At 40.0% G+C, this 25,677-nt stretch overlaps 2 protein-coding genes across 2 annotated transcripts in view; one reads left to right on the top strand and one right to left on the bottom strand.

Moving 5' to 3' along the window:
* The window catches only part of NECAB1 (N-terminal EF-hand calcium binding protein 1), a gene marked incomplete at both ends in the record, with an annotated part of 152,462 nt that extends 132,255 nt beyond the window's left edge, over positions 1–20,207 (top strand). Inside the window, 4 exons of the mRNA XM_080938763.1 lie at positions 6,346–6,458; positions 13,999–14,076; positions 16,691–16,782; positions 20,179–20,207. Of these exons, the coding sequence (XP_080794889.1) occupies positions 6,346–6,458; positions 13,999–14,076; positions 16,691–16,782; positions 20,179–20,207 (312 nt within the window). The remainder of the gene's footprint in view (positions 1–6,345; positions 6,459–13,998; positions 14,077–16,690; positions 16,783–20,178) is intronic.
* A 2,587-nt stretch (positions 20,208–22,794) lies between these two features.
* LOC308437521 (uncharacterized protein C8orf88) overlaps positions 22,795–25,677 on the bottom strand; it is a gene marked incomplete at both ends in the record, with an annotated part of 22,811 nt that continues 19,928 nt past the window's right edge. The window contains one exon of the mRNA XM_080938602.1: positions 22,795–22,818. Coding sequence (XP_080794728.1) covers positions 22,795–22,818 — 24 coding nt within the window. The remainder of the gene's footprint in view (positions 22,819–25,677) is intronic.

Here is a 25,677-nt window from a genome sequence, read left to right as displayed (position 1 = left end):
GACTGCCTAGTTGGTGACTCAGTGTCTGAGAGATCTCAGAGGTACAGATTAATTGAGACTGCTGGTCCTCCTACAGGGTCACCCTCCTCCTCAGCTTCCTCCAGCTTTTCCCAAATTCAACCACAGGGTCAGCAGCTTCTGTCCATTGGTTGGGTGTAAATATCTGCATCTGACTCTTTCAGCTGCTTGTGGATTGTTTTGGAGGGCAGCCATGATAGGCCCCTTTCTGTGCAAAAGCATCTTTCCTTTTAATCATCCCACCAAAAGCAAAAAACTGAAGGACTATCTATGTATCAGTCTGGTGAAAGGTCCAGAAATAAATCGGTGAATTCTATTTGTCAGAATGCAGATGAGAAGGAAGGAGTTCTTTAAACTAGAATCAGTAATGTGATAAAGGATATTATAGAAAAGTATACATTTTCATAAGGGGACACAATCTAATAATATAGGGACACCAAAAAGAAAAAAGAAAAAAAACAAGCCTTCTAAATCTCCATGTTCAAAATCACGTGAACTCACAGAGATCAAGGCAGCATTCACAGGGTCTGTACCAGGTCCCCCTTGCTTGTATTATGACTTCCAGTTTAACATTTTAAATGGAGTTCCTAAAAATGTGAATGAGTGGGTCTCTGATTTGTCCCTTTAGACTCTTTTCATTCAGTTTGTCTTGTCCAGCTCCAATGTGATAGTTTTGTTTTATCTTATTATGTTTTATTTAGTCATATTTTATCATTATCCCTTAGAAACCTCTTTGTTTTCTACTAAGAGGCAGAAGGAGGTTGGGGTCCAAATGGAAAAGGAAGTCAGGAGGAGAAGGGAGAAGGGAAACTATAATCAGGATATATTATGTGATTTAGAAAAGAAAAAACCTATCTTCAATCAAAGGAAGAAAGGAAAGGTAAAAATAAAGATTTAGTTACAATGTAAAAGAAAACATTTTACTTCTGAGAACATACCCTGGGTATATTTGTAATGGGTAGAACTTGTTAAGTAGAACAGGCAACAGGAGATGTTTATTCTAGGAGCCATCTAAGTAAACACAACTTGAAACAATAGCCACAACTTTTGGGTAGCAAATTTAGATAGGATCACTGACATGGGTGGGTCTTGGGACCCCATGGCTTCTTTTAGGTGTCTAAGGCCAGCTGTGCATTAGCTTTGCTGGTGTTGGGCAAGTCATTCACACATAAAGAGTTTCAGAACTACTCTGTGGGCTTAATTCATAGTATACCACCTGGTTTTATGCATAAAGATGTACTGAAATTGGGATATCCCCTTCTGTTTATGTAGCTCAGCAGTTCATAGCCTATAGGTCCTGACCTCAAAAGGTCCTGCATATCAAAATTTGTAACAGTACCAAAATTCCAGTTATGAAGTAGCAACAAAATTCTATGGTTGAGGGTCACCACAACATGAGGAAATGTACTAAAGGGTCACACCATTAGGAAGGTTGAAAACCGTTGCTGTAATAGTCTATCTATAGCTTTGGTCACACAATATTACATTTGAATAGTTGCAACAGAAACCAAGGAATACACAAAGCTTGATGTATTTGCTGTTTGTTTACAGAAAACCTTTGCTGACCCTGCTCTGCCAAGTCTTGTTCATATGACAGTCTCAGGAACGAGATAGATAGAGAGAGAGAGAGAGGAATGAAACTTACAGTTCCTTGTGTCTTTACTTGACAGACAGCTGTGGGTTTCCATGTGGGAATTGAACCCAGGTCCTCTGGTAGAATAGCCAGTGTGCCCAACCACTGAGACATCTCTCCAGCCCTGATTTGAAATTATAATGCAGTCACCTCTACAGCAATCAGTTAGCCAAAGCCAGTTAGAAAGCTTAACCAGGTTCCTGGTAAGGGAAACAAAACCTGAAACTCTGTGAGAAGAAAAAAGTTACATTCCAATGGGCCTGTAGTTCTGGAGTAGTGAAGGCCTCTGGCCGATTCCAGGACTCATCCTACTGAGTCATGTAAGGTCTGCTTTTGAACTGAAAGAATTATAAAGAAACAGGTACATACAGGTCTAGAGTTCACACCTATATCTACGATAACCCCTGAGAACTGCCTGAGTCCTTGCAGATGTCTACAAAAGAACATGTCCATTTCCATGTAGTCAGAAATCAGTTCTATTGCATTATTAATACTAACCCAAGTTCCTGGGAGAATCATACAAAGAGCTGATTATTTATCCAAAATCCTGGGAGCTAGTCACAGGTTTACTCCTCCTGATTCTTGATTTCTGACCCAGAGAGTTGGGTTGTTGAATTCAAGATGGCTCTTACTGGAGAAATGAATCAACCTTACAGGATTATCCCAACATTCTAAAAATGTTGTTCTTTCAGTAAAAAGTCCGTGCAGTGATTCAGGGCCTGTAATCTTGCATCTCTTATTCCCAAAATAGGTCTTCCTCCTGCCAACAGAAAAAACACACAAACAAACAAAGCAAAAAAAAAAAAAAAATATATATATATATATATACATACATATATATATATATATATATATATATATATATATATATATATATATATATATATATATATATGATGGCTCACATCCTTCATGACATTAGGCTCCAGTGTGGTACCTAAAAACTTTGTTTGAATCTTTCAATTAAAAAACAAAAGCAGCAAGTGGTTGTACCTAAGTGCAGGAGAGATTGTTACTGGGAAACAAAGAATGAGCACCACAGGGTCTGACCATCTGATCTGCAGGGGCACCCGTGTTAGAACAACACAGGCAGACCCCCTACAAAGGAGGCCATCTAAAGCTCTATGTAGTTTAGCCTGTGGTGGTTTAAATATGCTTGGCCCATGGGAAGTGGCACTATTAGGTGTTGTCTTGTTGGAGTAGATGTGGCCTTTATAGGAAGAGTGTCACTGTGTATGGCCGGCTTTGAGCTTTCCTATGCTCAGGTTATGCCCAATGCAGAAGAGAACCCCCTCCTGGCTGCCTTCAGAAGACAGTCTGTTCTAGCTTCCTTGGGATCAAGATGCAGAACTCTCAGCTCCTTCTCCAACACCATGTCTGCCTGCAGGCTGCCATGCTTCCTGCCATGATGATAATGGACTGAATCTCTAAAACTGTAAGCCAGCCCCAGTTAAATATTTGCCTTTTAAGAGTCGCCTTGGTAATAGTGTCTCTTCACAGCAATAAAGTTCTGAGACAATGCCTGAGTTCACAATCTGGGATCTATTTATATATATATTATTAAGTCCTCTTTCTTAGGAATTGTTCTACGGAGGTCTGACAAATATGAATTGTAGATAAAGTAAACTAAAAGGAAAGAGAGACAGAAAGACAGAGATCAAACTGGGCCATAAAGGCATAAATGAGGCAAGTGGATAAGAAACACAGCCTTCCCTGCTTGATTATAACAATGAATTCAAGCTGAGAGACACTTTTGAGCTAGGACATTCTATGATTAGACACTGAGTCTCAATTCCTAGAATAGCCTTGCAGTCCAATTGATTCTGTGAAAAATTTCTTCCTGGGCCATTAACCTCTGTGATCATCTGCAAAAGCCCACTGAAGAATATCCCCTTCCCGGGGAGCTGGGGGTGGGGGAATATAATATTCATAGCACGTTGAATGTTCCTGTATGCTGTGGACTCAAATATACTTCTAACCGCAAAACAGCTGAAGAGTTTAATATTTTGTTGCCAATGCAATGCTGTTTTCCCAAAAATCTTAGACTTATTATCAACTTATATATACTCTACTTCATGTGTGGGCTAGTATCATTACCTTGACATAGATTTTTATCTTATTATTTTTTATATGCTCTTTAAAGACAAGAAGTGATTTGTGTGTGTGTGTGTGTGTGTGTGTGCATGTGGCACTGGGGATGAACAAGGGTCTATGCATGCTTGGCTGGTGTTCTACTACTGAACACCTAGGAGTCGGCCTCTATCCATCCATCACTGCAGCTCAGAACTCAGAATGTTGTATTTACTATCATAAAATAAAAAAGCATTTGTTGGTAAGTTAGTTACTCTTCTACTGCTGAGAAGACACACCATGAGCAAGTCAACTCCAATAAAAAGAAAGCATTTAATTGGGGGCTTGCTTACAGTTTCAGAGTCTTAATCCATTATCATCATGGTAGGGAGCCTGGCTAAATGCATTGTGGCATACAAGATGCTGGAGCAGTAGCGGAGAACTCTGTCCTGATCTGCAAGTCAGTTGGGGGTGGGGAGGAGGGAAGTCTGATTGGTCAAAGCCCACCCTCGGTGACACACTTCTTCCAACAATGTCACACCCATTTCAGAAAAAGGCATATTTTCCAATCCTGATCCTTTCAAATAGGGCCACTCCCCTTGGTGACTCTCTATGAACCTATTGGGTCAATTTTTATTCAAACCACCACAACTGGGTATGTCTAGTGCCTGTCATCGTTCCTACAATACAATCGGTGTTTGACAAATAGTAGCTCTTTAAACAAGCACAGAGAAATGAAATTAATAGGGAACAGAAGATGGGGGTTGATCTGTAGTCTCTATGTTGCATGATTAACAGTACTGAGTAAGTTTTGCTTATATTCTGCCTAATTCTTGTGAGTTGTCTTTTAAATTTGTTTTTGCACTTTTGTGAGGCTTGCCTTCATACTTTGTGAATTTTTACTCAACCCTTGCAGAAGAAAAAAGGACTAATATTGAGAACTACACTTCCACTTGAAACTATAATTGTTATAATGGTAATGAGATTTGTTGGGGAAAGCGGTTAGGAACCAACCCAATGTATGCTATTAAATGGATTTATTAGCAACTTTTCTTGTTGTTGCTGTGGCAAATATTTACCAAAGCAACTTAAGGAAGAAAGACCTTACTATTTAGTTGGCCCTTTGAAGGTACTTAGCACCATGGCAGAGAAGTAACCAGCAGGATGTGGAGGCCGCTGGTTATATTATATCCACAGTCAGGATGCAGAGTGAATGTTGGTGCTCAGCTTGCTTTCACCGTATTCAGTACCCACAGCTCAGAGAATGGTGTCCACCACAACTCAGTTAGGTCCTACCAGCTAAATTAACCCAATACAGAAACTCCTTCACTGACGGTAAGCAGAGGTTTGTCTCTTAGGAGAGTCTAGATCTGGTGAACTGGATGGTGTTAAACATCACACAGGGTTGTGGCATTCTGCATAGCACATGTCATAGCTGGGTAAAATATGACAGCCTGTTGAGATTTGGTCTACTGCTATATATTGTAATGTACAATAGTGACCCCCAAGGCCTGGTTGCCCACAGGAATGAGGAGATCCTCACCTAAACCAAATGATGCTACCTAACCTTGTTCCCCAAGTTATCCCTGATTGGTCAATAAAGATGCCTGCAGCTCATAGCTGTGCAGAAGAGAGATAGGCAAGGCTCTGTTCCTGCCTTGGGGTCTGAGACAAGACCACTACAAGAAAGAAAAGGTGGAGAAAAAGGAAGGTGCCGTGTGGTAAGGGATCCTGAGAACTGTTCCCGAGGGCTGTCCAGTTGGCCTAAGCAGCCCAAGCCAAAGATGGCAAGTCTTATCTTGGGGTTATTTACAAGGAAGTAAACAAAATAGTCATAGAGCATTGATAACTGCCTGGCACTAGTGCTGTTAAAGCTTATGATAAATATGGAAGTTGTATGTCTTTTATGTGGGAATTGAATTATCAAAGGCAGGTTAGAAATCCTCAATTAATATTAATGTTTTTCACAATAGCTTTTTTTAAAGATTTATTTTATTTATATGAGTACACTGTAGCTGTCTTCAGACACACCAGAAGAGGGTATCAGACCCCATTACAGATGGTTGTGAGCCACCACGTGGTTGCTGGGAATTGAACTCGGGACCTCTGGAAGAGCAGTCAGTGCTCTTAACCACGGAGCCATTTCTCCAACCCCACAATAGCTTTTGAATCACTGGTGCAGCATTAGAAATGCATCAGTAAGCTCACATTTTTAAAAAAGCAAATTTGTAGTAATTGTCCATTATCTGATGTCAGAAAATGTCCAAAGCTGAGCTATGCCAAGAATGATAGATCTTCTCTTTAAAACTTGGTAACTTTGGGGCAGTGACAATGACCACCCCATCAGAAGCACTTCCGGAAAGTTTTTTAGATACTGGTACCTACGGTCTACCTCTGCCTCACATAAAGGTGATGTTGAAAGCTCCTTCCTGACTCTCATTGCCTGTCTTGCTTTTAAAGAGGCAATGTCTCCGTGCAGAGGGCTTTTTTTTTTTTAGCTTGCCTTGCTATGTAGTTTCAGGCTTCTGCATGACTTCAGGTATGGAACAGTCACATCTCCCCCTGGTTAGTTGCTGGCTGGCAGTCATGTGGTCGTGAGATGACAACCTCCCTTTTCTCCTCAGCACATCATGCTTGTGCAGCGCCAGATGTCTGTGACAGAAGAGGATCTGGAAGAATTCCAGCTTGCTCTGAAGCATTATGTGGACAGCGCTTCAGCTCAAAGTGGGTGCCTGCGGTGAGTGCTCATATACAAGCCAGCCCCTTGCCCACCACTAGCCTATGCTGTTGGCAAAAGGGGAGCTAAGGTGAGGAGGGGTTGGGAGCACTCTTCAATATAGCGCTTGAAGTTCTAGCTACAGCAGTAAAACCATTAAAGGAGATCAAAGGGATACAAATTGGAAAGGATGAAGTCAAAGTATTGCTTTTTCCAGATGATATGACAGTGTATATAAGTGACCCCAAAACTTCCAACAGAGAAATTTTACACCTTCAGCAAAGTGGCCGAACACAAAAATTAATTCAAAGAAACCAGTAACCCTCCTTTATGTAGGCCTTTCCCAATCCTCATGTTAAATTCTTCAGAGCTGTCCAGTCCTCTAGGTTATGACCTTTGCAGAGTTTAGCAGAATATTTTCTGTTTGATCTTTAAACCAAAGTTGATTTAATCATTTGGCACACCGAGGGAAATAAAATGGAAATAAACTGTGAAGGAGAAAGGTTTCCAATAAATTGAAATCTCCCCTTTCTGCACACAGCAACGAGGACTTGTTAAAAAATCATCTCTGTAGACAAGGCTTCCACTCATGGGGGCGTGGCCTTGACTGCCCTGCGGACTTGACTATTTCCACCATTGTGGGAATAGAAGGGCCCTCCAAAATTATGATCTCAGACCTTGGTTATTTCACAGAAGCAGCAGCAGCATTTATTTTCTCTCTCCATGGCTTCCTCTTAGCTGTTATATACAGAGTAATAAAATACGCTACACTACATCTGTAGTTTCTTGATACAACTGGTCCAATAAACCAGTACAAGAATAGTTTTCCACAAACAATGGTAGAATTCCTGTCATGAGAACTTTGCAGTGGCCCTCCAAGGAGTATCCTGTCAAATGTTAGCTATTTGTCTAGACTTAATGATTACCCTGCCTTCAGACCTGGAAACCCGTATGCACAGTCATCTGTCACTAATCCAGTATTGTCTACTCCTTCCTAGCCTGGCCAGGCTGCTCCGTAAATATGCACCCAGCTGGTCTCTCAGGCTCTGCCAGAAGTCCACAGCACAGACCCAAACTTACCCAGGCTCAGAAAACATCCACATCTACCCCTTCCTGCTAAGTTATTTCAACTGCATTCCCGAATGTTCTTCAAACACTAGCAGATGTGTGTTTGTGGAATATACAACAGGCTACATAAAAACATGTGCATTACGTTTCTGTTTTGCTCTTCTTTCTGGTGGCTAATTAATTTTTATTTATGATGAAACCTAACTTTCAGGTCTTGGAATAAAACTAGAATTAAACAGGAATTAACACTAGGAATACACAGTCTTGCGTCTTGGGGATTTGCACTGACTGGGAACCTCACGGAGGCAGAGGTGGTCCTGCTCACACAGGCCTGTGGTCCCAGCTACTTGAGACAGGAAGATAACCAGTTGAGGAATTGCCTAGATAACAGAATGAGTTTAAGTCCAACCTGGGCAATTTTAGTGAGACCTTGTCTCAAACACAGAAAGTATTAGGGATGTACTTCAGGGGTAGAATGCTTGCCTAGTATGTATAAGACCCTGGATTCCATCCCTAGTAAACACACACACACACACACACACACACACACACACACACACACTTGCAGATCTCATAAAATGTTTATCTGTTAACTGCCCAATATAGTATTTTCCATCCACTGAGGACCGAGAAGTGACCCAGCACCAATGTCTTGAGCACTGCTAACTCCTCACAACCTCCCCGTGTGGCCTTTGTAACAGAGACTAGGCAATGCTGCACCTCCTGGTTTGCTATTCTACTTCTTATCAAGGTCACGAGAGCACAAATAAAAGCACTTCCACTGTTGGGAGAATTAGAGATTTGTCAAGGCAGGGGTGTGTGTAGTTTTCTTAAAGCCTATTCGCTTAGAAACACAACTGCTTCGAAAACACAAAAACAGGCAGCTATGTAATTGAAGAAGGTCGAAGTGGCAAAGACAAAAAAAAGAAAAATCTGTGCCAAGTTCCCGGGGATTGATTAGATGTTTTATATCCATTTAAAAGGCACAAAAGTTCTTTAAGATTCTGAAACACTATTTTCCTGTGCAGTGGAACCTGGGTGCCAATAACCCCAGAGAGAAGGACCCTTATGTGGGTGGCTCAGAGAATCAGCAGATCTGTGATGCTTCGTGCCAACCATGCAGAATCAGGAAGAACTATTCGTGCTGTGCACAGAGGCAAGGATAGACGGCCAGCCTTGCCTTTTTTATTTGAACACTGCTGTGTTTCTTCATGGTCCTTCATCCATCCACTTACGCAGATTCTTCAGCTAATTTATTTTGCAGGGGTTGTTAGGATGTATGCAGATGTAATGGGTATCAGAAAATGGCCACCTCGGTGGAACACCTGTGGGAAAGACTTCTCCCGGTTCAGTCGGCTTTTCAGATGTACAAGTTAATCTGTTCCGTTCTCCGAGTGTTGACGAATCATCAGACATCACTAATGCCAGTCACTGGGATCCTATGAGCTCTCCACAGCTGCCTAGTGCTGAGCTGGTGTAGTACCATGAATTAGCAAAGACTCATCTCCCGGAACGCTTAGCTAAGCCTCACCATGCAAGACAGAGTGCTGCCATGGGGTGACGCCTTGGAAGATTAGTAATTTCACATTCATTCTCTTTAGTTTTCACGGGAAACATTACAGGCATAGATTATCCAGCTTAGAGAAAAAAGAAGGCTCTGGTGTGTTTAAAAAAAAAAAAAAAAACTTGCCCAAGCTTCACTCAAAACTGCATGTTTAATCTTTCTCATCAGTACTTAAAAATAGTTGGATTAATGATTCCTGAACTCTTTGTGGCTAACTCGGGGTGGCGAACAAACACAAGATGCTTCCAATTCCAGTCACATCCGTAATCATCTTGTTAAGCTCAAGCACTGAATTAGAACCTGTTCTGAGTATTCACCAAGATGTGGGAGTCTGAGGATGGACAGAGGCTGGGGTACAATTCGCAGCCGGTCATGCTTTTAAAGACTTTGGTGAGGACTAACAAGGTGACGCGGGGTATAAAGACACTTGCCATCAAGCCCGATGACCTGATTAATGAGATCTTTGTGGTAGAAGTAGAGAACTGACATCTACAACTTATCTCTGGCTTCCACACACCCACCCTGGTGTGCATGCTTGTGCACACACACATAATTATTGGAGAAAACTCAGGCAGACCATTCATGTGTGTTGCTATATAATGATGTCTGATAAGCTTCTCACTCTCTCTGCCACTGCCAATGTTCAGCACCTTTTGTAAGAGCAGGCAGTGGGGTAAGTGGAAGACACGGTGTGCTCTTAGAATAGGTCACAACACCAAGCAGAAAAAGCTCCTGCCTCCAAAGATTTTCATGATCTAACATTGGAAACAGAATCTTTACTCATTAAGGCAGTGAGCAAATCAAATTATATTATTGTCCTAAGATTCTACAGTTTTTGTTTGTTGTTGTTGTTGTTAAAACTAAGTGATCTCTGAGGCTACTCTTGGCTTCAGAATTCTAGAATCTGGATATGTTCATATTTCCAATGCCAGGGACCCAGGAACCATGTCTGGATTATATTCTAAGACTAACTCTTGAAGATACCCTTAAGAACTAATGGGGTGCACTCAAGTATTATTAACCATCAATCTATATGGATATGGTAATCAAACCCAGACCTCTGTGTGTAGAAATGTGGAGAGTATCTCTCCTGTTACATCTCCCCCACCCCCACAGGTTTAGCTCTGGGGGTTAAGCAGGACAGGCACTCAGAGAATGAAGGAAGCCAAGAGTAAGAGGGCCTCCTCTCCATGCCTCATAGAACCATTTCACAGAGGGGTAAACTGAGATTGCGTAATGGGTCAGAGGTAGCACCCCTAATGAGTGGTAGTTCTGTTAAGACATTCTTTACCCATTCACCCCATGACATCCTTCCTACCTAACCCTCTACCTCAGTCATTCACAAGCTTGGGCATTGTGCTGTCATGGGGCTTTCACTGAGAGAGCAATGCTGGGGCTATGTCTACCAATGACATATATCTTCAATTAAATTGTTTGAGGAATATCACACCAGCTAGCCAAGGCTAGACTCAAACTAAAGACCCTCCTCCATCTGTCTTTCAAATGAAGGAATTACAAGTTGATAGACCATTCTGTGCTAGTCCAGAAAATGTAACATTTTTATAGCACCATTACTGGGCTTTTAATATAATGACTAATATCAATAACTAGTTTGAAAGAGGCGATCAATGAGGGTCTGAAATACTAGAGTGTGTGTTTTAACCTTTCCTAAAGAAAATGGAATTAACAAAGCCAGAAATATGTTTTATCCCTTTCTAGGTTGGTTTTCCTACCAGAGGTAGCTGATAGTTGACATCTTGAATATGCTGCATGTTCTCTTTAGTTTTTCTATCAATTACATTATATTGTACATATCATCCTAACATTTTTGACACCTGTGTGTGTGTGTGTGCATCAGACAGACAGACAGACAGACAGTATTTGGATGTCAGAAAACAACCTGTAGAAGTTCGTTCTCTCTCCCACATATGGTTATGGGTTTCGGGGAATCTAACTCTTGTTTGGCAGCAGCTGCTGAGCTCCCACTCTGGTTCTTATGAATAATATTTTGAAAGTTAACTTATTCCTGGAAATCACCTCAATATCTTGATATGCAAGAACAGGGATTGGAGGCTGCATCATGTCTTGAATACAGAAGGATGAGCCAAGCATTTGTGTGCAGATGGGCATTTGAGGACTCTGGGGTTTCGTTAAAGTGAACCAGCAATAGCACGCCCTTCTTCAGCCGCGCTGTGCATTTTCCCTCTGCCTCCAGTCCGAGGCTCATTCAGACCTGGAATTCCTGGGTTTCAGTGTGCAGATTTTGGAATTTCCTGCCAATTTCTTTTTTCTTCCGAAAGATTGTATCAGCTTCTCTCTGCACCTGCTGGTCCACGTGAGTGTCATTTCCGTGTGGCTTTGAAAATGCCTCCCCCACGATGGAGTGCACTTGGGAACATGGAGCACTCGGCACTGTTTGCTTTCAGTTCCTTTATTAGTGTCACTCTTGGGCTTGCATAGAGAATGTTGATATTTCTTCTCAGGTGAATTCTGAGATGTTTCCTGTCTTTTGGTGAGTTTTTTGATTGATTTACCATTTTGGAAAGTATACTCTTATACATTCTGAATACTGAGCCATTGTCACGTGGCGCAGATATTTCCCACTGACCTACCACTTTTCTGAGTATTTCAGCTATGATTCTAGCACACAGATGTTTTATACTCCAACTGATTAAACTATCATCAACCTTGTAAAAAAATATGGAATTGAAATTTGCCCAATATACTATTAGGTTATATTTGAAGACACCTTCAAGACACTAAATAAACTATAGGTTCCTCTTCCCAGAGAAACATATGTATGCATATTAGTTTGCAGGACACTTTGGAGGTTTATGGGAAAGTCACAAAGCTTACCATGAACTCCTGGGGTAAGAGAATTACAAACTCTCTGTTGTACTAATTTATTACCATACAGCAAACATTTATTCAGAAAATGCTTCAGGTGAACTAGTAACATTAGCACACCATGCCCAAGGAACTAAATTATATTTTAAAACCCATTTTAAAAAGATACAACACTACAAAAATAAAAGAAACGAAATGTCTTTTATGCATTCTCCACGCTGCCATTAGCAGGGTCTTTAAAAACAGAAAAAAAAAAGGGGATTGAAATTCCTTTGTAAAGGTGCTGCCACCTGGTGGTCACAAATATACTATGAAACAGACTAAAACATGTCTTAGGAATTCACACCAGTCAGATTGGCCAAGATCCAAAACTCAGATGACAACAGATGCTGGCGAGGATGTGGAGAAAGAGGAACACTTCTCCACTGCTGCTGGGGTTGTAAACTGATACAACCACTCTGGAAATCAGTCTGGCGGTTCCTCAGAAAAATGAACGTAGTACTACCTGAAGACCCAGCTATTCCACTTCTGGGCATAAACCCCAGAGACGCTCCAACATACAACAAAGTTACATGCACCACAATGTTCATTGCAGCTCTATTTATAATAGCCAGAAGCTGGAAAGAATCCAGATGTCCTTCAGTAGATGAATGGATACAAAAATTGTGGTACATTTACACAATGGAGTACTACTACTCAGCTATCAGAAACAATGACTTAACCAAATTCTTAAGAAAATGGATGCATCTAGAGAATATCATCCTGAGTGAGATAACCCAGTCACAAAAGAACAGACATAATATACAGTCACTGATAATGGGATGCTAACCCCAGAAAGCTCTGAATACCCCAGAAACAACTCACAGACTATGTCAAGTTCAAGAAAAAAAAAGAATATATTTTAATTAAAATAGAACTGTATCACATCCCCCTTTCCTCCCTACAGCCCCTCCTAGTTTCTCTCCTATCCCCTGAAATTAATAGCCTCTTTTCCTATATTATTGTTACATATATACATATGTGTATGCATATGTACCCACAAATACTTAATTACAACCTTAAAAATGTATTTGTATACTTTTATGCAAAAATGCTTAAAAATTTGTACATTTATCTTTGTTTTTTTAAAATAAAGTTTTTCAATAAAAAAAAAAACAAAAAGAAAAAGAAAATGCCGCTTCCCAAAAAAAAAAAAAAAAAAAAAAAAAAAAAGGAATTCCGTTTTACCTGCATCTCCGGTCTGTCTTTTCTTACACAGGCCCATGAGCCTCCTGAACGTGTCCCTCAGTTTCTTTGTTCCGATGCTGATGTGGCTCTTCCTCATCTAAGCTATTTCACTTGCTCAGCGTTCCCTAGGCTTTGCATGGCTGCCTTCTACCATGCTCTCCACTGCCACGAGCAGGATATTTTAAAAACAAAGAACTTTTAGTAAATTCTGGCATAAGAGGTGCTTAGTGACATTTTTGAATTGGGGGCTGGAGAGATGCTAGGTAGTTAAGAGCACTGGCTCCTCTTCTAGAGGACCCAGGTTGGATTTGAAATATCTACTTGGTGGCTCATAACAATTACCCTACTTTCAGGGGAATATATCCTTTTCTAACCTCCATGGGCACGGGGAATGAAAATGGTTCACAGACATACACAGAACACAAACTACACAACTAAGAACCTCGAATAAGTGCTCACACTAAAACTGTATGCAAATATAGACACCCTGAACTATTCAGTTCTTGATAAAGCCATTTGGCCATTCTTCCTGGTTTAGGCTACTTTGCTTCTTATACATATAGGTAACATTGTTGTATACTACATGTGCAGATTAGAAACTTTGGTTGTGTGTGTATGCACTGTGAGTGCTCATGGTATGTGTGTCAGCACATGTGTACACTCGTGTGCACACTGGAAGCCTGAGGGTCTTAGGCGTCTGCCTTGGTTGGTTCCACATTATTCATTGAGGCAAACTTAACTAGCTTGCAATGAAGATCTTATGACTTGGTGTCTATGGTTTGCACGAGTCATCTCCCCAACCCCTCCATTTGCTTCTCTAATTTCCAGGGCCCAATCATGCTTTTTCTATTTCAGTATCTCTATACAGAAGCTGTCCAATGAATCTCGCTACATGATCTATGAGTTCTGGGAGAATAGCAGCGTGTGGAACCGGTAAGTTCTGAGGGGAAAAAAATTTACTTGTTTTACTGCGTGTGGGTGTGGCTATGTATACAACGAAATGTTTAGACCATTGGAGAATCTTTATTTGGTGCTAGAGATTGAAGCACTGAGCATACTGGGTAAGCACTCCATCACTGTCGCAGGCCAGCTTCCTTGTAAGTTTAGACTTCGAAACCAGGTCCATCAAGTTGTCCAGGATGATCTTGCACTTACTCTGCAGCCCAGTCAGCTCTTGAATTTGGAATGCTTTTGCTTCGGCCCAGAGTAGCCAGGATTCCAGACCTGCACCGCTAAGTCTGAGGTGTTTACTTCCTCTTAAAACGTGCCTTCCTTTGTTACACTGGATCCTACAGTCCTCAGAATTTGTTTTGTAGCTCTGTATATTGATCCCGCCTTGAGTATTTGCATTTTACTGATGCTCTTGGTGAAACAACTAGACAAGTGTGGTGGTTTGAATAAATGCCCCCCCCCCCCCGGAGGCTCATGGGTTTGAATGCTTGCACTATAGACGTGGCACTAACAGGTGTGTGGTGTTGTTGGAGGAAGTGTATCACTGTGGGGAACATCTCTGATGTCTCATACACTCAAGCTATACCCAGTGTGGCAGACAGTCTACTGCTGCCTGTGGATCAAGATGTAAAACTCACTCAGCTCCTACAGCACCAAGTCTGTCTGCAGGCCACCATGCTTCCCACCATGTCAACAATGAACTGAACCTCTTAACTACAAACCAACCCCCATTTCAATGTTCTCCCTTATAAGAGTTGCCGTGATCATGGTGTCTCTTCACAGCAATAGAAACCCTAAGACAACAGGGTCATGGGTGTCTTAAGGAGAAGACATTACAAATCTTAAAACATTACAAATAAAGGAATAAGAGATTAGAAAAGTTTACAAACCAACTTTGAGAGGAAAAATGTTTTAAGAAATTGATAAAGTGTGGAAAATCATGCTATCTTTCCAGTAAAACAAGAGGTGGGAGGAAGCACCAGGCCGTACAGAGCATCCAGAGCACTTACCGGGAGCGAGCATCGTTCCACTGGGGTGCTGGGTAGTTTATAGCGTTTTATCCTTGGTGATTATTTGTTTTATGATCTCCCACACTTTTATCAATAGTGTTTTCTTTCCTGTTCCTTTATTGACAATTTGGGGAGGGGAAGAAATACTTTACTATCTTTTGTCCTTAATGACTGTTTCTATCTGCAATAAACCTAGTGCTGGCAGCTAGGTCATCACAATTTTAGCAAAATTTAAGTGTCATTCAACTCATATACTTAAAAGTCTTCCAAATCTTTATTATACTCTAGCAAATTACGAACAAGTACGCCATTTTAGAACATGACATGAAGGAACTTTTTGTTCTGTCGCACAAACAGTTCCCGATGATTTTAGATAGTTCAGACAGTATTGCTCTCCAACAGTCAGAGGCCGGGAGTGCTAAATAAGGTACTTCTAAATAGAGAGAAGGCTGAGAAATTCCATTGTTGTTTTCATGGCTTCAAGCGGCTGTCCTAGGATGCAGTAGAGTGCTTGCCCAGTGATAAATAACCGCATACACTGTGCAGTAATGAAGGAATACAGTGACAACCACAGCACTTCAGGCAGAGACACTGACGGCCACTCCAAGCATTCTGGCCTTTAAAAGACAGTCTAAGTCCCGTCTCATTCTCCAGCCATATGTACAGTTCCTGTTCTTAGATATCCTGTTCTCTAAACATAAACACATCAAGTTGCTTCCAGGTGTCCATTTCTCCTGGGATTTAGCCTACCTCCTGTCGCAGTAAATATTAAAAAATAAAAAAACGTTTTTTATCTCTTTACCAGCCCTGAGGTCTCACTCCTCTGGCCTGACCCTGATACAGAGCCGCACGCACCTGGTCCAAGCTGCCACCTGGATCTCACTCCATTCTCACAACTCCCTTCCCTTGGCGGTTTACTACCACCTGTTCTCCGCCTCTGTCCCCCAAAATCCCACAAACACAGCTCTATGGCCCCATGGCTTTTCATACAGGTTTATATATCCAACTCTCAATCCACAAACCCTCTACACAACAAGATTACATCAAATAGACAAAGATACAAACTGCCCTTCTATATGAGACACTAGACCCATAAAATCCTCAGTGTTTATAGCTATTTAATGCCAATCAGTATCACCTGGGTCCTTGGGAAACTCCATCTTGCGATGATCCTTCTTCCTCCGTTCTCTGACCTCCCCAGATCTCTCGGCCCTTTCCACCCTACACAGTCACTGGCTTTACTTTATTTTACTAATTAAATTGGGAAGGTTCAGTTGGAGTCACATCACTAGGCAGCCCTTCTTGGGGAAGTGGAATTAACATTAAAATACAAACAGCTTCAGAACAATCTACAACCTCCCACTGCAGCATGTCTTATGTGCTTATCCTAATGCCTTTTACCTAAATTTTTCATGACAACTACTACCCTTTAGGCTCTGTTAAGTAAGCATCAAGAGCAGACTGTATGTGGGCATTTAGCTCAAACCACCCCAATCCTTGACACCCTGGTTGAATCTGACCTCTACTGTACTCTCAAGAAGGTTTTCAATAAAAATGTACAACGTTAACCTGCAATCACTCCACAGCCACCTCCAGATGAATTACAGCAAGACATTCCAAAGAAGCAACGTGGATTTCTTGGAGACTCCAGAGCTCACGTCTACTATGCTGGTTCCCGGTAACTACCCTGAGCATGCTCCACGCTTCTGTGTGCTTTGTTACCACCACAGCCCTGGCTGATAAGACAGCACGACCCCCACACTTAATGGCGATTTCTTTACTTCCTTTATTTACAATTTGGAGCAGGAAAAGAAATACTTTATTGTCTTTTGTCTTTAATAACCTTTCATTTCTAGCTACATTAAATCTAGTGCTGGTATTTAGTTGGTCACCACAATTTTGGTCAGCCCATAAACATAAAAAATTATTCAAATGATTTCCTATTACTATCTAGTATGCTGAATGCAATTTGAAATAAGTGATCATAGGATGGAGGTTAGAATTATGTTGGGAAAATTTTGTTGTGAGAGTTACAAAAATGAATTTTATAAGTGGGAGAAAGAAGAACAGAAGGAGACATGTTTGGAGTGAAGTTGTCTAAAATATCTAGGAAAAGCTTAAGATTACTTGTTATCTACCCACTGACTACTACCTATGCATATATTTACTGATTAATAATGTGAGTGTGACCGTGGGGTTCCTGGGTTCCTTAGCCCTAGTTATTGGCACTGTTGGGTCCTGTTCTGACGAATCATTTTGCTAGTAGCTAACTGGCTACAGAATAAAAACAGTCTCTAAGGATAAAGGCTGTCTATCCAGTTTAAACGATATGCACATGTATATCTTATGTATATGTGGGTAAATATATACGTACTTACAAAGAGCACACATTTACATACAAATAAAACACAGTTCAAGACACAAAATAGTTATCACTAGAGGCAATACATGCTTTATAGACTTAAGTTACTTTTCTCAACTTAAAGGTAGAGAGTATCATATTAATTAGATGGATGAAAAGCAATTTAGAGTTCTTGGAGGTTTTTTAAATGGATAACGACATGTTCCAAAAATAACATGTTCCAACTAATCACAGACAGCTGAGACAAAAATAGCCATCATGGGGTGGGAACTGAGCGAGCAGGACAATGGCCTAGGCCGGGGAAGAAAAGAACCCACACCAAGATTCCAGCTGCAGGTCCAGCTGCAGGATTCCAAGATGAAATCTGAGTGGGGACACGTGTAGATAAGAACATCTTTCTAACAAAGATCTGTAGAGGAAGAAGAACCTGCTTTACTAAGGAGACTGAGGGTACCATTCAAGGGAAGGAAACCTGGACAGGAAAAGATCAGCGCGGAATGCAAATGCCACGCTCCTTGGGGCGTTCGTGGTGATTTGCCTGAAACAATGGCACCGGAAATCGGAATGGAGGATCAGCACTTAAGGGAAGTGTCTTGCTGGAGTGGGAGGGACTTGAAACTCGTGGATTTTAATACACTGTGGAACAGATGGACAGCTGAGGCAACCAATTCTGGAGCTGCAGCTGGTTGAGAAGCCAGATGGTCAGGTGGGGTAGCTTCTGGTCTAACCATTCTCAGTCTAAGGCCGGGCAGCTTTGGTGTGCTAGCAGAGCTTCTTGGGGAGGCATTTGTAAAGGCTTAATCCTCAAATGAAAAGGGCCATTCAAATGGCTCTGTTTTCTCAAGTTTGGAAGTTTGATTCAGTGTATGTAATTGCAAGGTGCCATCACTGGGGAAGGCAAGGGAAGTGTGGCATCCAGATGAAAGGAAGAGCCTGAGGCAGCTCCGCACTATTTATCTGGCAGAAATTTAGCCTCACTACCGTGCAAAGCTTGGATTTGCTGTTCTGAATAGGCTCTGCCTACAGTACAAATAAACACTGCAGGTATGACCGACTACATAAGCCTTTGTTGAAAGGTGTGGGAAACAAGGCCAGCATTCACCTTCGCTTTTTCTTTAACACTGCACGGGTACCATATGACACGAATGAGTCAAACTGTTCTGAGAGGCGACAACTTCCCACATCACACAGGCATCGGGTGTAGCGATGCAAACGTGTAAGGTCTCATATAAATAAGGTCTCATATTAATATTTTTGTGTCTGCCATCGAGATCCATTTTCAATTCTCCCAATACTGAACCCACTGCTTCTAAAGGGTAAAAGCACTGTTTGTTCTTATTGGGGTCTTGAGTCTATCCAGGTTAGAAAATATGTGAGCATAAATAGAGTAGAAAAATAATACAAAAAACGGGATCGTGCGTTAGTAAGAAGGGTGGAAGAAATGGTATTGTGAGCATTTTAAACATGAAATAACCTATAAGTTTTCTGGTGCAGCTTCATTATTTTGGATGAACTTTGATGTAGTGAACTATCCCGTCACTAATACAGCATTATTCCCTCCACTGTCTTAGTATTCTCTAATTTACAGAGAGAATTGGGCACAAATAAAACTAGGTCAGTCCTCATCCTCAGATGCTGAACTTGATGCAATTTAATTTCTGTCCAGGTTTGCATTTGTTTGCCTAATCTCCACAGTGATAAATGGAACTTAGCCAAACAGAAGGAAAGTGAGGTGTGTCTTCTAACAAATTCACACCTACCTCAAACAGAACACTGGGCATCCCTACGCATTTAAAGTCCCTCTGCAAACGTCTGGGATCAGACATTGTTTAGCTGTGATGGACACTCCTCCTCTGAGTTTAATAACCCGGCTCTGTGCATTTTGCATGTCACACTGCAATGAAGGTTAGAAATACAAGCAAAACCACTGTCTGCACAAATTTAAGTCTAAAATCTGAAAATGGCAGCCATGGTGTTTAGAAAAACAAAAGATATCTTTGAAGTAAGCCAAATACCATTCAGACATAAGTACAGAAACCAACCAAAGTATATCTCTTTGAGACTTTAAATTCAAAAGTGACACCTGCTGAAATCAGCAGTGTAGGTCCATCAGCCATCAGATACCATGCAGACAGCAGAAGCGTCGAGTGCTCAGGGAAAGAACCAGAATATCCTTGCCATACGGGGAGAAGGTACTCGACAAAGTAAGCTCCGAGTGCAAGCAATCTAGCAACTTTAAAAACAAAGTTTACCCCTTACCATCTGCTTTTTACCAACACATGCCAGTAATGATGCCTCTTTGCCATTGATTATGTTTGGGTATTATATTCGTTGAGGAACACATTTCTAGTTTTTAAATCTAAACGTATTAAAATATTTATAATATACCCATTTGCCTAGACTAAAACATATGTAGAAGTGTACTGTTTTCTAACAACTGCTGGGATAGACTGCAACAACATCAGAGTGTTTATAATCTTGTTACAAAGGTGAATATATTCCATATATTCATATATAATAAAAAACCTTAGACAATGAAGTACAAAACCCACAGTATAATTACACAGGAGTAACTCAATATCCCAAAGCATCTAAACATAAAAAGAAGAAAAACAGTTCTGCAGACTGAAGATGAAGGGAGTGGTCTCTGCAGTTTAAACTTTTTCTGCCCTAAAACCACATATTCTCATTATTTTTTTTTTCTTTTTTCAGCTTCATGGTGGATCCTGAACAACAATTAGAAGCCCTACAAAATGTCTTTAGTGTCTCAAGTGCAGGCGTTCGTATCTAAACTGTAAACTGGAGTCCTCTGTGGTAGTCAGGTAGCTGCACACTTTTGTTCACTGTGTTGTTGGCACACTCTTCTCAAGTGTATTAGGTAACTATTTTCAGTTGTTACTCTTGATATTTGGTGGGAATTGAGTTGCTACATTGTAATCAACCCTTATAGCAAAATCTGACTATGTGAAAATGGTATATAAATAAACTGATAAAATATGATAATTATGGCAAACCATTCTAAGTGAGAACTTCTAGAATGTATCCTAGGCCAGGGCCTGGAAGCCGGCATACTCTCTAAGCACTGGCTCTCAGCCTTCCTAACCCTGCGGCCCATTAATACTTTCTGCATGTTGTGATGGCCACCATAAAATCACTTCATTGCTACTCCATGACTGTAATTTGCTACTGTTGTGAACCATAATGTGAATATCTAATATGCAAGATACCTGATATGCTACCCCCAAGAGGTTGCGACCCACAGGCTGAAGCCCACTGCTCTAAAGGATCACACATCTGTGCTTCGTGATGTTTGTCAGTAACACATTTTTCTAAGAGAGAAACCGTCTTCTTCCATAAGGCATATGGTCCTCCTCCAACTATTCGCTTCATAATTCCTTTAATATTGACATAAATGCATAAAAGAACCTAGGCTATGGCCTGGAGAAGCTCTGTCTATGTGTCATGTTGTAAACTGGTATGTTATAAGTGAACAATCTATAGCAGCTTAGGGCATTTACTAATATAAAACCTTTATTTGTAAGTATTATAATTCTCATATATAGGCTAAACATTACTGAGCAAAGAGGAAAGCTTTACTTTGGGTAACTTAAATTTATGTCAGAAGGCTTTGGTAGATGATCCATATAAATAACTCCTCTTACAAAAAATGAGTACTTGACATTAAATGAAGATTTTTAAATTCAGTACTTTAAAACTAAAACTTCAACTCAACTGAATAAAGAAAGTTAAAACAAGCACAAAGTTCACAACTGAATACACCTGTTTTGTAAATTTTCCTAAGGCAACTAAGATAAACTCTACACCTTATCTACCCTTCCCCAAGAGCTCTGGCTGTAGACTCTGCACAGAAATACACATACAACTTTTGCCATGTTATCTTCTCATACAAATGCCTATGAAACTCTGGGTCTGAAGGGGAATACATGTAAAATATGGTGTTTTTAACAGCTGGAAAACCTAGAAAAATAGAAAGCGTGAATGAAAATTTCATTTTATACTATAAGATGAGAATGCCATTTCAAAATAATTTATGAATAGTTTGTATATTCAGTTCTCATAAATCTATGTAACATTTTATAGTTGTTAGACATTAGCAACTTTTACACACGCGCACACAAACACACAAACAATTGCACTATAGAATAAATATCTCATTTTAAAACAAGTAAAAAATGTATGCATAATGAAGGGGCGGGGTTTTTTCCTATGAAAAAGCAATCATTTCTCTGAAGATCCAAGTAACAAACAAGAATCTACTGAAAGGCCAAGGTGGGACTGAATGTTAGAATCTGGACAACAAGCATCCCCAAGGCAGCACACCAGAGGCACTAGTTTTAGAATGTCCCATTCAGGAAGAGACAGTTTCTGATGAACAGTGGCCTTGACTGACTTTCCTGTGAGACCAGGACACAAACGAATAGTAGTAAGTTCATATTTACTTACACATTACATACAGTTTGCTGCATTAAATTCCTAGAAATTAGAAGTTTAAGCCTCCAAGTTCTTTATGAGAAATGACTGAATTGAAACTTAATATGCCTCAAATACTTGCAGCCTAAATTCTTCCTCTTTTAGAGACAATTTCTTCTTCCCACTGCTTGACTCTCAATCACATAGTCTGATGAAAAACTAAAGTATCAGCTACTTTTAAACCTCTGTTTCACTAAGTAAACAAATTGTTTTCAAATTGTTAATCTCTGCTAGTAGGTATTAACCTAAGACCTTATTAAGAACCCAGTTAATCAATCATGTGTCCGAAAGTCTCCCCTACCTCTTGCCACTGACAACTATGCTTTCAACACCAGAGTAATTCTGTGCTCTGCAGACATCATAATGACCTGGTCAGGCGCTGATGTGCCATCAGTGGGAAAAAGACCAAGTGACTGACGCTGAGAACAACAAAAACTCTGTACCATATATACATCTTAGCAAATACTTTATATTTGAGAATCTTTACAGCTTACATTTCCATTCCATTATTACAAGTGGTGAAAAACAAGAATTGCAAGTAGTGTGCAAATTATAATACAGTCTTCCCACTTCGCCAACAACATCCCCACTTTCGAGTGTTACTTCCCAATTTTTGCAGGAACTGCCTGCAAAGCTGAAACTGATTAGAAAAATTCTTTATACTTTAAAATATCTCTTTCTCCTTTTATGAGAAGCCAAATAGCCAACCATCAAAAGTAAAAATAAATTGAATCATCACAGTCCATTAGTTATTGATACTAGGTCCACTTCATTTGCAGGTGTCCAAAATATAAAATGAATAATTCTTTATCTTCAAATTCATCTGTTCTTAAAATGCTACTTAAAACTTTGGTTGTTTTCCTGTAATATAGAAGAAAGACAATTGTCTATTAGACTAACTGAATACAGTTTTCACAAATTAGCTTATTCAACCAAATACTGTGAATCTACTTCTATCTAAATGCATGTTACTGTAGAAACTACTGAAGTGACGGGAACTATCCAATACATTTATGTTTCAGTAAGCCTGTGTAATCCATTCTTAAAAACAGTAAATTGTATTCCAAGTCTGTCATTCTGTTTCTGTGGTACCTAGTTTTATAAATGTTGTTAATATATAAAGCAAAAGTAAGGAATTCTAATATATGTTTATTCAAATTAAGTTTGTCATGCCTTTATTAGCAAAATAAAGTGTCAATGAATTATTTAAGCCTGAAATAAAAAGTGAATATGTTGAATGTATAATTGAAATTTATATTTATTGTTATAAACCAAGAAATTATATGTCCCTGTAGATGTTCAAACAAATGAGAAAATTTGAGTATCAAATTTTCTTTTCTTTTTTTTTCTTACAACTTTATTTTAAAAAGAGATACATGTACAGATTTCTTAAAAGCATTTTGGCATAACACTATATGAATATATTTTTGTCAGTACTTAATTCTTTTAGAGGTTTGATGGCATGCATTGAAATCCCACTAGTTACCATAAACATAAAGCACATGTAGGACGGAACGTAACATGGAAACAATCAGAGTTTTCTTGGTGAGTATAGATTAAGCATAATGATCTGTGGATACCAAAAATTCCTAGATCTTGGATTATTAATGATTTAAGGTCCAGGTGTACCACACTCTGAGAGGGTGTAACACACTTTTTTTTTTTCCTAAGAAGGACTGAGGCTTTCACTTTTTGGCCTTTGGGGGTTTTTTTGTTTGTTTGGTTTGGTTTTTTTTTTTTTTTTTTTTTTTTTTTTGAGCTTCATATAGTCTGTGAGTTGTTTCTGGGATGTTCAGAACTTTCTGGAGTTAGTATCCAATTATCAGTGACTGCATATTATGTCTGTTCTTTTGTGACTGGGTTATCTCACTCAGGTTGATATTCTCTAGATGCATCCATTTTCCTAGGAATTTCATAAACTAATTTTCTTTTCTTTGTGAAATATTCCTTTTTTAAAGTATTATTAATTTTTTTTACTTCATAATTTAATTTCCAAAAGAAATGGCTAATGAGGTACAAAATGGCTCAGTGGTTAGAGGTGCTTGCCACCATCCTGATGACCCGAGCCTGATTCCCTGGCTCTATATGATGGAAAGAACACTGACCCCTCAACACTCTTTCTGACCTCTGTACATATGCAGTGTGCACCTCCACACACACACAACAGACAAAATAAAACCTTTAACTGACTGAAGTCTGCTAAGAAGTTTCAGTTGTGAGATACTGATAGAAATAATCAATGTGAGTATTTTATTTATAACCAAAGAAATATATTTACTTATAATGGAGATTTGTATGTGTATGCCAACTGAAGCATAGACACACATGCATGCAGACCAAACAGACATGCCATGTTCTGCTCTATGACTTCCTCCTCACTCTCCTGAGATAAGGTGTGTCACTGAGTTTGGAACTGGCTGCCAGTCAGCCCCCATCCCTAGTACTGGATATGGGTTCTGGAAAGTCAAACTGAGGTCCTCACGACCTCAACTGCTACTGACCACTGAATTATCAGGACAGCAGAAATGGTATGGGTTTTCAAGATTTAAAATTCCAAAATTGGGGGAAAAAATAGTATTCTATAGACCACAGTGGAGCTTTTCTCAGCACACTGATGTTCCAAACCTCATCTTAAAATTATCATTGCTTTTACCTAAAGAAAATAGTGATTTTAAAAACAATCAAGAATGCAAAGGTTAGCTTCCTGTCTGCTTACCTCCTGGAGACAGATCAGTGGGGCGGTAACCTCACACACCCTACATTCTTCTTCTTCGTGCCTCCCAGGAGGTCCATAGTAACCCGCCACACAGGGGAGACTCTTGCCCAAATACCCACATCCGCTGGAACGCCCAAAGTAGCCTGAGGACTCCTGACCTACACACCCAGCCAAACTCTACCTTCTTTCAGATCCTGTTTTCCACCCAGGTCAGACCATTTGGTCCGATACCCTCCTACACCCTATAGCCAATCTGCCTCTCAAACGGTCTGCAGTAACCAGGGACACAAGACACCATTCTAACCAGAGGCTCCCTGCCTCCAAGGAAACCAGCTCTCACAGAGCTCTACCTGCCTCCAGTCAGAGACACCCAGGCCAGTTAACACAAAGGATAACCAGATGGCCAGAGGCAAGTGCAAGATCTTAAGTGACAGAACCCAATGTAAGTCAGCACTGTCAGAACCCAGATCTCCCAATACAGCAGGTTATGAATACTCTAACATGCCTAAAAACCAATATAATGACCTAAAATCCAATCTTATAAAGATCATAGAGAAATTAAAGAGAATATAAATAACTTTCTGGAAGAAATACAGAAAACACAGGCAAACAGGTAGAGTCTTTTAAAGAACAAATAAATCCCTTAAAGAAATACAGGAAAACACAATCAAAAAGAAATCACACAAATTGAACCAAAGAGAATACAAGGAATCAACAAAACCAAAAGCTTGTTCTTTGAGAGAATCAACAAGATAGATAAACCCCTAGTCAAACTAACTAAAGGGCCAAGAGGCATTCCAATTCACAAAATCAGAAATGAAAAGGGGACATAACAACAGAAACTGAGAAAATTCAAAAAATCATCAGATCCTACTACAAAAGCCTATACTCAACAAAACTGAAAAAATCTAGATGAAATGGATGGTTTTTAAAACAGATACCACATACCAAAGTTAAGTCAAGAGCAGGTAAACTAAACAGTCCCATATTCCCCATAAGACATC

Source organism: Micromys minutus (genome assembly GCF_963924665.1).
Source record: "Micromys minutus genome assembly, chromosome: 26".
In the NCBI taxonomy this organism is placed as follows: Eukaryota; Metazoa; Chordata; class Mammalia; order Rodentia; family Muridae; genus Micromys; species Micromys minutus.
This window is presented reverse-complemented; position numbering and strand designations above follow the sequence as displayed.